We start from the raw sequence: 12,245 nt of genomic DNA, 5'->3' as shown, positions 1-12,245 counted from the left end.
AGAGTCTTTGCAGATATGATGAAGGATCCCAAGACGAGCTCATTCTGGATAGAGGGGGAGCTCTAAATCCAGTGACTACTGTCCTTATAAGAAGAAAAGACACAGGGAGGAGATTTGAGTCCCAGGTGCATAAAGAGAAGAAGGCCGTATGACCATGAAGACAGACATTGAAGAGATGCCATCAAAGGACCACTGGAAGTAGGAAGCAGAAAGGAAGGATTCTCTCCTAGAGCCTCAGGAGGGAGCGTGGGCCTGAAGGCAACATCTTTGTAGATTTCTGGCCCCCACAACTTGAGAGAATAAATGTTGCGATAAGCCACCAAGTGTATGGTAATATTTCAGAAGATTGATAGGGAGATGATCACCTCTCTAAGTCTAACCCTGAAACGTGCTTGAGGCTGTGTAGTAGCTGTCTTGTTCATTTGGTCCTCACCACAATCTAGTCTTTTGTGTGAAATCACACAGCATAGCCAGGCATGCTCAGTCTGAAAAATAACTTTTTTTTTTCTGTTGTTCTTTCTCAACCTCTAGATTCCAACATCCTCTCCATTCACCTGCAATGAATGTCTGATACACTTTTGGTGTATTTTTTTTTTATTTTACATGTCATCTTTAAAAATTACTTTCACCACACAGGTATTCCTACATAACAATTTATGGGCATTTGTATATATACGCGCATGCTACAAAATGATTAATTGAGCGTTGTATGTTTTTATCAAAGGAAACAACACAAAGATTTCTCCAAAGTCTTGTTTGACTAAAGATGATTAATTTTAATTTTCACATGAGCGGCATAATGCTATTAATCATTTAATATGTTTAATCATAATCTCTGTAATTCCTAATTAGGTTTATTAAGCTGAAACATCCAGCAGTTCTGCACAAATCCAAATCTAAGTTTCCTTTCTCCGTAGGAGAAGGAGCTCATTGTAATTTGCATTTGAACAGCAATTTCTAATGGGAGGGGAAAAGTGGACTGCAAGTTTCCGTCTCAGCAGCTGCTTCTGCCACCTTAAGAATATTAAAACCCCTGACCTCTCTGGAAGGTGACAGTCCCGTGATTCAAGGTCACTTGCATCTCATGGACATGGAACTAAGTTTCACTATCAGCGGAGAAGACACGGTTCCCGTTTTGTTTGGGTATCCATGTTAGAATCTTTCTCTTTGACGATCACCTGAGGGTGGTGAGGTTGATCATTCATGCCATCATTCTTCAGTTTATCCATACACTCGTCATCCATTCATTCACCCATTTAGTCGGTGAGTCAGCCAGCCATTAAACAGGCATTTGTCATTTGCCGACCATGGCTCTTGCACTGGTAGTGTCACCGTGCTGTGATCCTTAAGTGGTTCCTCACAGCCTATAGGAAGAAATATATATTGTTGCTCTGTGCTCTCCTGCCCCTCCTTCATGCACGGCCCCTCCGACCCGTGACAGTGAGGTCCATGTATATATATACTTCCCCTGAATCCAGAACATGGTTTCACCTCTGTGCGTCTTTGCAAATGCTTTGCCACCTGCTGTCACTCGTCAGTCCCCTTCACCTCTTCCCTTAGACATACCCCACTTAAGATTTAACCTGCGGAGTGGGCAAGCCCTGCAGAGACTCCAGCTCTGCTGTGCGACCCTGATTTAAGTTTCCTCAGCCCTCTGTGGTTCACGCTCATTCCAGCCCTTAACGGTGTATATTACGGCTGATTTTTTTCTAACTCTTTGTCTAGCACTAAAATGGAAACTGCAAGTGCTTTGAAAGACATTTCTATGTCTAGTGCATAGTAATTTCTCAGTAAAAAGGTGTTTAATAAGCAAATGAGAACCATCTCTTTATGATTCCTGATTCCTGAGAGAGGCTTTTTACACCTCCATCTCAACATTTAAAAACATTATCACGTCACACTTCGTTTATTGACTGTATACGATGTGCCAAGAACTCTGCCAAGGAGGCGTATGTTATTTTGTTCAATCTTCAGAGGTCCTTATAAGGCATGGAGTGTTATCGTTGTTCATTACTTTCACCATCTTCCTTCTTATTCCAAAAGCAGGAGCAAAACTGTTGTTGCCATCACAACACTGAAGTTGTAAGTGGAAGGAGTCTTCTGGTAGGGCTTTTGATATGAAACCAGCTTGCAGAGTAGCATGCCAGTCACTTAGAAGTCTTGACTTTGGAATGCAACTCAGAGCCTGACCTGTGGTGGCACAGTGGGTAAAGCGTCGACCTGGAACGCTGAGGTCTCTGGTTTGAAACCCCAGGCCTGCCTGGTCAAGGCACGTAAGAGAAGCAAGTATTACTAGTTGATGCTTCCTGTTCTTCCCCCACCTTTCTTTCTCCCTCTCTCTCTCTCCTCTCTCTAAAATCAATAAATAAAATCTATTTAAAAATGCAATTCAGTGTGTATAGGGCAGAGAATAATGAAATAATAAATGAAATCTGTCAGTTAATACAAGGGTTGGTGAGAAAAATCACTAGTCATGCTCATTATTTTGGAATATATTTCACTTTGTAAAACTGTCTTTCTTATTTTATACCTACCTGACTGCTTTGATAGTTTCTTTTTTTTTATCACTTATATGCTTCTAAATAGCGTATAAGTAGGTGAGGACAGTTCTTTGCTCATAAGTTTGATGGGCCTCCCAATAGGTTTTGCACCTTAGTTTCAGAGAAGCAGGTATCTAACGTGGACGGCATCTACTGCCACCCAGAGGCAGTATGTGCTAATTGGAGGGAAAGTCTAAAAAGGACATGTCTCTGAAATGTTTAAACTCTAGAACAGGGGTCCCCAAACTGTGGCCCCCTGAGACCATTTATCCGGCCCCCGCCGCACTTCCGGAAGGGGCACCTCTTTCATTGGTGGTCAGTGAGAGAAGCACAGGATGCAGACGCAACCTGTGCTCCTGGAGTACTGTATGTGGCGTCACTCACGTACAGTACTACTTCCGGTGACACAGGATGCACGCGTCAGGGCTCCGGAAGCACGTCATATCACTTGTTATGGCTAGCAGTGACAAATATGGAACCGGACATTGACCATCTCATTAGCCAAAAGCAGGCCCATAGTTCCCATTGAAATACTGGTCAGTTTATTGATTTAAATTTACTTGTTCTTTATTTTAAATACTCTATTTGTTCCTGTTTTGTTTGTTTTTTACTTTAAAATAAGATATGTGCAGTGTGCATAGGGATTTGTTCATAGCTTTTTTTATAGTCCGGCTCTCCAACGGTCTGAGGGACAGTGCTGGCTCCTGTGTAAAAAGTTTGGGGACCCCTGCTCTAGAACTTAGAATATGGGAATGGCTACAATGATACCAATTATTACTGTGACTTTTCTCCTAGTTCCTGCCTATATATGGGTGTCAATGTAATGGCATGTGATCCAGGCTTTTATTTGGCAAGGGTGCAATGGGAGGCAGATGAGTTTATTAATAACATAACATTGTCTATACCAACTTAGTGCAATAGAAAGTTCTGCAGTGATGTTGATAGTCTGCATCTGCTTGTCCAATATGGACGCCCTAACCACATGTGGTTACGGAACACTTGAAATGTGGCTAGTGTGAGTGAGGAACTGAATTTTACATTTTAATTTTAATTTGTTTACATTTAAATAGCCACATGGGGTAAATTGTAATGGGCAACACAGGTCTACATAATCAAGAAAAAAAAAAAAGAAAAAACCCTTAAGTCAATCAGATGATTATTTGAATGCAGAATACCAAACAGCCTTTTCAAATGTTTTAGTATGTTTACCAATATTTTATCTGCACAGTCTCGAGAATTATGTAGGCATTTTAAGATTTTGAACAGCCTGGATTAAGGAATATACCCTCCCCCACCTTTATGAGTATTATCTCCTCCTTGATGACACTTCCCTCTGATTGTTTGTTGAAATCCCCCCCCCCATCCCGAGCACTAACTAGCCCCTTCCTTTGCTTTATTTTCTCTTTAGTGTTTTTCTCTTCTGTCAGCTCCATATTTATTTATCAACACATTTATTGGCTGCCTTCCCCTATGAGAATTACGCTCCATGAGGGCAGGGATTTTTGCTTTGCTCACTGCTAAATCCTAGAACCAGAACGGACACTCAGATCGATTTCAACAAGCATTTGCTGAATGAATGAAAACGACTCGGCGGTAGTTCCTTCCTGCCCCTTTCCCTGTGTTCTGGCAGTTTTCTACCCTATAAGGGGCTGCAAAAGCATTTTGGAAAAGAGCACTTGGGTCCACTCAATGCCTCTTTGCTTCGCTCTCATTCTTTTAGCAGACAGATGACGCAGCGCCGACGGATGGCCAGCCCCAGACACAACCTTCTGAAAACACAGAAAACAAGTCCCAGCCCAAGCGGCTGCATGTCTCCAACATCCCCTTCCGCTTCCGGGACCCGGACCTCCGACAAATGTTTGGCGTAAGTACCGCCCTTCTCCTCTGCAGTGTCTGCTCTGGGTTCCCCAGAGCCCTTCCCTCCATGTAAGTTCTTGATATTTATAATACGAGAGTGAGATGTTTACAAAGGGAAAATGGGGGGTGGGGTGGGTGGATTTCAGATCTGATTTTGTGCGTATATAGTGGTTAGAATCTCTTGTGATTTTAGTACAACTTTCTTTGAGTATATGTCCACCGTGTTTCCGTTTTGCCAAACGGTCTCCTTCTAATTTGGAACTGAAATACGAAATGGAAAATTAACTCCAGATAATACATTGTTGAAACAAGCCCATTAATGATCCCAAATATAGGGGGGCCCGGACCCCATATCATGGCTAAAATAAACATCATGCCTCACCTTGGTTCTTCTCCCTATTGCAGTTGCTAAATTACCACGACATTTTCGTGCACACCTTACTCTTTCCCAGGCACTGTGCGCTTAGATGGCAGACGCAGCAGTAGAGAATAACTAATTGTAACTAAGCTTCCTTAAAAGACAGAAGAAAACAAAAGCTAAAGATTTCTAAGTCTGACTTGCATTCTGCAGTATACATTCTCCTGGAATCAGTGATGAGGATCCAGAGGTTCTTATTGTGATTTTCTCACCATATATGGGATGCAAAAGGGTTTTGGAAATTTATATGATAAATGACAGCCTTGCCCAGGCACCATGGTGAAACTCAGAGGCAGCCGGAAGTCACTACCAACCCAGAGAAAATAAATGATAGGGTTGCTTCCTCACGGGACATCATGACCCACTGAGTATTCTGGACAGTATCTGCACTGTCTTCCTTGGGAAGGGATGAGCTTGCCATATCTTTGGGATCAGTTTCACCACAGGACAAAGCTGTGCTGCACTTGAAATTATTCAAGTTTGCAAATGCAGTCAGTCTATTTCTCCATGGCATCCCAGCACTGAGGGGAAATATCCATGAATTCAGTGACCAGAACTACAATTTTAACATCTGACTTAGAGTAAAGGTTGGCTGCCTGGAGATTCTTCTTCTAAGAGGTTTTGGATAGATGCAAATATGACAAAAAGAATAAGGAAAAGCCCAACTTTAACGCTTAGTTCTGGACAAAGTATAAGATCTCACTCCCCGTATGAAAGAGGAGCTCTGTCTCATTGCTCTGCGACCGTGGGGTTAGCTTGCGCCCTTTCTTTCTTTAACATGCACGATGTTTATCAAGTGCGCATCAGACACAAAAGCAGAACAAGCGCCCTAATATTGAAGATACCCAGACTCGATTCCTGACATTTCAAAAGAAAAGGTCAGCTTCTGCACTTTCATCTCCCTCATTTGGTAATAACCTTGAGTTGAGCCCTCTAACTCTTGCAGAGAAGAGACACCCTCGGGCTCTTTCAGGTCAAAGATGACTTTGAAAAGTACAGAGCATTCAAAGTTAAAGTGGAGATTAAGTGTGTGTAAAGCAGTGAGGCCAGGTTTGAGTGATGGGAAGCTAGAGGAATTAGATTCTTTTTGCGACATCAAGTTAGGAAGATGTCTTGCTCTTCAGCTCACCTTCACTCAAGTGTCACTGGGATGGTGGCTTTGAATTTGGTCCTCTTGGTGACCATCTGGTGCTCTTTTATGATGTCACACTCATTGCAGCCCTCCCTAATTCCCACCCTGAAGGGTGCTCTTTGATCTCTAGTCTTCTGGGCTATCTTGAAACTTTCTGGAGAGCTACACTGCTATGTTGGAGAGGCATTCAAAATATTCACAACTAAAACTTTCAACAAAGGGATCCTGTGTGCGTGAAGACAGGGCCTCTCTACTCTCACAGGGCCGGGCAGGTGGCACAGAACAAAGTCTTGTCAAAAGATCAATCGTACTACTAGTCACCAAAACTTGACCAAAGCCTACTGGTTTCGCAGCCACTTTTTGTAAAAGTCAAAATTGTCAAGTAACTGACAAGATGTCAGTTTAATAAGATGATGCATACACTTACTGTTTGTGAATCAACAAAACGGCAGACATTTGGCAATATTAAAATTAGTCTTGTTTGTCACAAACAGCATCTGTGTCCATTCAGAAAAGTATGCAAGATTTTTATGGGTTTCATTCATAAAAAATACTGGAAACGTATGGATTCCTGGACTGTGCAGTGACTCTGTAGCCTCCTTGGCTTACAACCATCATTCTGAAGAAATAGAATTTTAACATTAAAGGAAAAAAAAAAATCTTTCCTCCTGACCAGACGCCAGTGGCGGCAAACCCACTCCGGTGATGGAGCGCATCTAGTTGCATAAATCACATTAAAACGCATCCGTTATTCTGATTGGTTTCCCACACCCCAGTTGAGAGAATTAAGCATGGTTTTCTCTTTTGGGTCATACTTACTTGAATAAATTACATTTTAATCCAAATTCGGTGTCTTCTAAGTCACCCTGACACAGCTTCTCTCCTTTTGGTCGGTATATTTTGCCTTTGTCACTTCACATGGGTAGAAGGTGATGATAGAGAAACGCCTTCATAATGATCTCTGTGCTTTTCTCCTTTGTCTCTTTTCATAAATATGACCCGGGGGAGCCCTGGCCAGGTAGCTCAGTTGGTTAGAGCATCATCTCAATACACCAAGGATGTGGGTTTGATCCCAGTCAGGGCACATACAAGACTCAATCAATGAATGCTTAAATAAATAAGTGAAACAACAAATCCATCTCTCTCTCTCTCTCTCTCTCTCTCTCTCTGTCTGTCTTCCCCCTCCCCCCAAAAAAAATCAATCAGTACATAAAATTAATAAATATATATATGCCAGGGGGATTACACACTCAAAACACAACAAGACAAAAAAGCAGCCTCCTTTCTCAAACTGCCTAAAACCTGGCAGTGTTCAAAACAACGTCTGTAACCACAAATCATTCAATCAGGAAGGGTGCAGCCTCTGTGGGACTAATGGTGACCACCAGGGCCTCACGTGTTATGTGTGATTGTGGCTTCAGTGCCTCCTCGTTGCCATCCTGGGGACCTTTGCTTCCCTGTGCACTCCATATCCGTTGCTTTCTCCTCCTTTGGAGGCGTTTATTTCAGTACTTGTCAAGAACTCTTCTAGCTCATTGTAGATTTCCTTCTTTTTTATTTCTTTTAAGATGGAGTATTCTTTGGTCAAGCAGTTATGTGGCCACAGTACCCACAGCACCGGTTAGGGCGTGAGCAAATGGATCTAATAGGTGATCAGGCTGTTGCACCTGGATATTTCACAAGAAGGAATGTTGACCCTGGTCTGGCTACTTTCTCCTTGAGTTCTGTCTTCATTTGGGGGATCATTCCTGAGACTGTACTCCCTTCACATTGAATTCTTGAAGGTCTCATTAAGGGAATGTATGGATTTTCACCTGATCAATCACAATACCTTGCTCCTGAATGCAAAGTTATTTAACCTAATATTCAAAATGTAAGCATTTCCGGGTTTGGGAGGAGAGAGGTGGTTGTGATAAATCTGGACCTCTGATAGAACGCATTCCATTGGAGAACTATTTTCAGAAACCGCTGCTCAGTGAATTCAGGTTTCACATTTGCACAACACCTTTGATGTCACTGCCTTTGTTTTTGTTATCAAAATGCAGACCTCCCTGGGCATGAACATGATCTACTGAAGTGTCTCTTTATGGTCACAAAAAAAACAAAACAAATAAAAAAACAGATCACATGACTAGAAGCTTCCGTGATCACCTTTCCAACAGTAAGAGAATAATAGAGATGTTGGCACCTTCAATGTTAATGCCGGAGTTCCATCAACGTGGTGTTGTAAGTAGTGAAACCATTTTTTGGACAAGGCACAGTGCCACCTATGTCTGCATTCTAAACATGAAGCGAACTCCAAGAAAACTCAGGTGATGCCTTTTCTTAGCCTCTCTGTGAACTCTTTGAACTAACCTTTACTTTCATGTTTCATGCTGTGGCCATTGAACATCTTGTATGGCTTTTCAGAGAAATATTATTTGATCTGAGAATGTCTACCAATGCCTGGCACATATTTGCCCATGCGCGAGCTATAAGCTCTTGGATTTCATTCTCAGTTCAGCGACTGAGACACCTTGCGTGGATTTTGCATCGTTGTTGAACACCACTGAACATTGGTGTTGAGCAAACAAATGCTAGTTATGTCTGCGAATGAGTCGTGTCTGTTTAAACTGAAAATGTGCCAGCTGTGTTTACATCATTAGTGCCAAACTTCCCAATTAAACTGTTGATACTATAAATATAGCACACAACTGTCTCAGAAATGGGGCTGACATCAGCATTCTTTTTAAGGCTCGTTTCCTTGGCTTAGAGACTCATCAGCCCAATGGCAGCTGCCAAAGAGGCAAACATTTTAGACCATTTGGGGGCATATGGTGTCATCATTTCATTTAGGGAAAGACACATGCTAAGATGACTTTTCAATCGGCTCTTTTCTCAACCAGATCTTATTTTAAAGGAAGTATTTCTGTATTGACTGCTTAAGAGAATGTTCTGTAGATGACATTGTCTTCACAGTTTTAGAAGAAGTCCTTTACAAACTTCTCATTCCACTAATGTGTGTGCTCTCAGGATCTTAGCTGAAATACATACAATAACAGCAGCGTGGACGGACTCTTCTAAGGTTCTATCGAAATGATTGCTTCTGAGGCATTCACAAAGCTGGAGAATTTTTTTACACTATGAAATTTAGTTCACCTTTCAATGGCAAACCCTTCATTTCCCAAATCTGAACATTTTCTTTTTCTGTTTTTAATGATTTTCTCTTCCCAAATCTAGGGCACTGAGAACACTCTGTAGAAGAGTACTTACTCTCTTGACCAAAAGACTATAGAGTGTCCAGAAATTGCAGGGCAACTTAGCTGCATGTTTCTTGGTATTTCCATTGTATGGGCAAACCTCATTTTACTGCACTTCGCTACATTGTGCTTTGCAGATAGGGTGTTTTCTTACAACTCTGAAGTCAGGCCCTCTCCGCCAGCAAAAAGATTACAACTTGCAGAAGGCTCAGATGACGGTTAGCATTTTTTAGCCAATAAAGTGGTTTTTTAATTAAGGTATGTACATTTCTTAAACATAATGCTATTGCATACGTCATAGACTCCAGTACAGTGTAAACGTAACTTGGATATGCACTGGGAAACCACAGGACTTTGTGTGACCGGTGTTACTGTGGTATTTGCTTTACCGTGGTCTGGAACAGAGGCTGTACTATCTCCAAGGTCTGCTGGCGCAGGCGAGCGTCCTTCCAGCTCCTCCCTTAGTTAAACCTTCTCTTCTTGATTTCTTCCTGTCCTTCTACTTCTTTGAGAAGTAGAGAAGCACTTCTGTTCAGTAAGAAAAAGTCAAGCTTACGATCCCTTTGGTGGGCACGTGTTCTGAGTAATGGACACAGTTCAGTGGTCCAAGGTGACATAAGCTTTGGGTTTCATTTTCTTGTAGTCAGAACTTTCATTTCAAGGTTCGCAGCTAGTGATATTGATATTCAACTAGAGCATGCGTATATCTTTCTGTCTTTCCAAGTAAGGTAGATTATTTATTTTTGTGTGTTTTGGTGGCTAGCCTTTGTATATTCCAAGTGATTTTTTTCTTGGAGTCTTAGTAAGACCCTCTTGACATGCTCTCTCGGGGGGTCTCCCAACATTCTATGACTGATGCTCATTGTTCAGCTGGTGCTCCTTGTTCGGGCCTGTTGCTCTCCATAATCTGTTCCAAGTGTTTCTCATTTCTTTCTTACCCTTTCCTCGGAACTACTCTGTCCTCTGCTGCATAGAGGCTGCTTCATGCTTCCCCCCGGAGGGGAGAGCGAGGGGGATACATCTCCTCGGACAATCAAGGAGACAATAAAAAGCGCTGCTGCAGAAGCAAAGGGAACAATAGGAAAGCTCAGAACAGAGGAGAAGGAGGATGGAAGCATCGCTTTAGGTCGTCTTGTTTAATTTTTAATCACTACCTGAACATTCCCCCTCATTCCGCTCGGGGGTAAAATTTTCACCTTACGTTGTCCCGGGCCTTGTTGCCTACTTTTGTGCAAACCTCTCCGACTTGCGCTCAAAGGTCGCCCACTCGACTTCCTGTGATTGAAGAGAACTGACAGGATTTCCAAGGTCACGGATGAGGATTTTGGATTTTCCGAGGCTTCTGGTTTCAGGGTTCACGTCTCCACCTCTTTCACGCGTGAATCAAGAATCTCTTGATATCCTTTCTCACGGGGACTACCAGATTTAGCAAATAAAAATATACAAGAGAGGCTCATGGAATTTGAATTTTAGATAACCAGTGTTTTATGACGTATAAGTAAGTCCCCATTTTATTTTCAGGGTATAATTTACTCTGAAAAAATTTGAAATTTAAATTTAACCAGGCAGCTGTCGTGTACACGACTAATTGATCTGTCATCCGGAGCTGTGCTCCTCCACTTGAACGTGTGGAGTCGCCTTCCCTTCTTACAGAGCACATCCGTGCCGATGGTCGAAACTCTGCTTGTTTGGTTAACAACGAGGAGAATCCTCCGGAGGGGAGTACATCTCCGCCAGAGGACGAACCCCAGCCGCGCTGGTGTCTCCACTTGGGTGGGTGCCCGCGGAGGGAGCCAGCTTTTGTCTGTCTTGTACTGCCTGTGTCTTCCATGGCCCCGCTCTGTCTAGCTTTTATGGGAGCTGGGGCCCCAATTCCGCAGCACCCTATTTTATTTGAGCATTTTACTACCAAAATCCTACTTCAAGGGTTTTTCTCCAGTGATTAGTGGAGTAGCCCAGGAGGGTCGGCGCATACATGAGCCGTTTTTAACCTTCTCTGTTCAGTGCCTGGGAAAGCGATGCTGTGCATATTAAAAAAATAAAAATAAAAATAAAGGAGCAATAGAATTAACCTCTCCATCAGTCATTTGGTCCCGGGCCCCTACTATGATATTTCACTTGTGGGATGTTCCATAATTTGGAAATGACACGTGTGGTTATATTTTTTCTTGATTCAAGTACATTTTTTTTTAATGATAGAAGAACATAAAATGGACATCCTTATATATTAAAAGAGGGGGAGAAAAAGATCCTGACTTGGGGGGGGGTACCATAACCAATGTGCATAATACGATTTCCTCCATTTATCTCCTTGCTTATAAAATATTTCTATTTCTTTGCAGCAATTTGGTAAAATCTTAGATGTTGAAATTATTTTTAATGAGCGAGGCTCAAAGGTAAGCGACTTAATTCACTTTGGAATTGTTTTAGCTTATTTTAAAATGCCTGTTATGAATAACGGGAAACAACTGCACTGTTCCCATCAGCACCTTGCGAACACGCAGCTCAGGGGAATTCCCTTAGAGACCACTTCCGGTTTCCAAGGTGGCGGGAAATGTACCGGGCTCCGTTTAAAATATGTAAGGGGGTAATTTAGAATCGCTGCTTTATAGCTAGCTATCTGTATATCAAGTTTCCTGAGGAAAATTACCCAATGCTTTAAAAATAATGTTGTTGCTACATTTTTGTTTTTCAGTGATAATTATGTTCTTTATATTAAAAAGTGAGTTGATAGTCTCATGAGCAGGTAAATATGTGATTATTCTGTATTAATAAAGTGCAGTTATTTTCCTGGGTTGCAGGGGAGAAAATTTCATATACACCAGCCTTTTGAATATAGTTTTATTCATTAAACGTGTTGACCAGTTCACATTTTGCAATTTGCCACTGCTTTGTGCTTGGTTTTTTTTCCCCCAGGAAAAACCAGATTTTTGGTTGATTTTCCTAGAGCACCCCTATGGATAAAACCCAATGGTTCTGTAGGGAGGCTTCAGCACTTTCAAAATGAACATAGGTTGGGAGAAAGAAAATAAAGGCCAAACTCCTCCAAAACATGCTCG

General features: G+C 42.0%; 1 protein-coding gene across 18 annotated transcripts in view; it reads left to right on the top strand.

Annotated features, from left to right (window-relative positions):
* RBFOX1 (RNA binding fox-1 homolog 1) overlaps nt 1-12,245 on the top strand; it is a 1,121,108-nt gene that overhangs the window by 983,402 nt on the left and 125,461 nt on the right. For all 18 annotated transcript variants that reach the window (XM_066274941.1, XM_066274931.1, XM_066274932.1 and 15 more), the window contains 2 exons: nt 4,261-4,404; nt 11,529-11,582. In XM_066274941.1, the coding sequence (XP_066131038.1) occupies nt 4,261-4,404; nt 11,529-11,582 (198 nt within the window). The remainder of the gene's footprint in view (nt 1-4,260; nt 4,405-11,528; nt 11,583-12,245) is intronic.

The sequence above is a fragment of the Saccopteryx bilineata genome, chromosome 4 (assembly GCF_036850765.1).
Source record: "Saccopteryx bilineata isolate mSacBil1 chromosome 4, mSacBil1_pri_phased_curated, whole genome shotgun sequence".
Lineage (NCBI taxonomy): Eukaryota > Metazoa > Chordata > Mammalia > Chiroptera > Emballonuridae > Saccopteryx > Saccopteryx bilineata.
The sequence above is the reverse complement of the archived record's forward strand: the minus strand, read 5'-3'. Positions and strand labels throughout refer to the sequence as shown.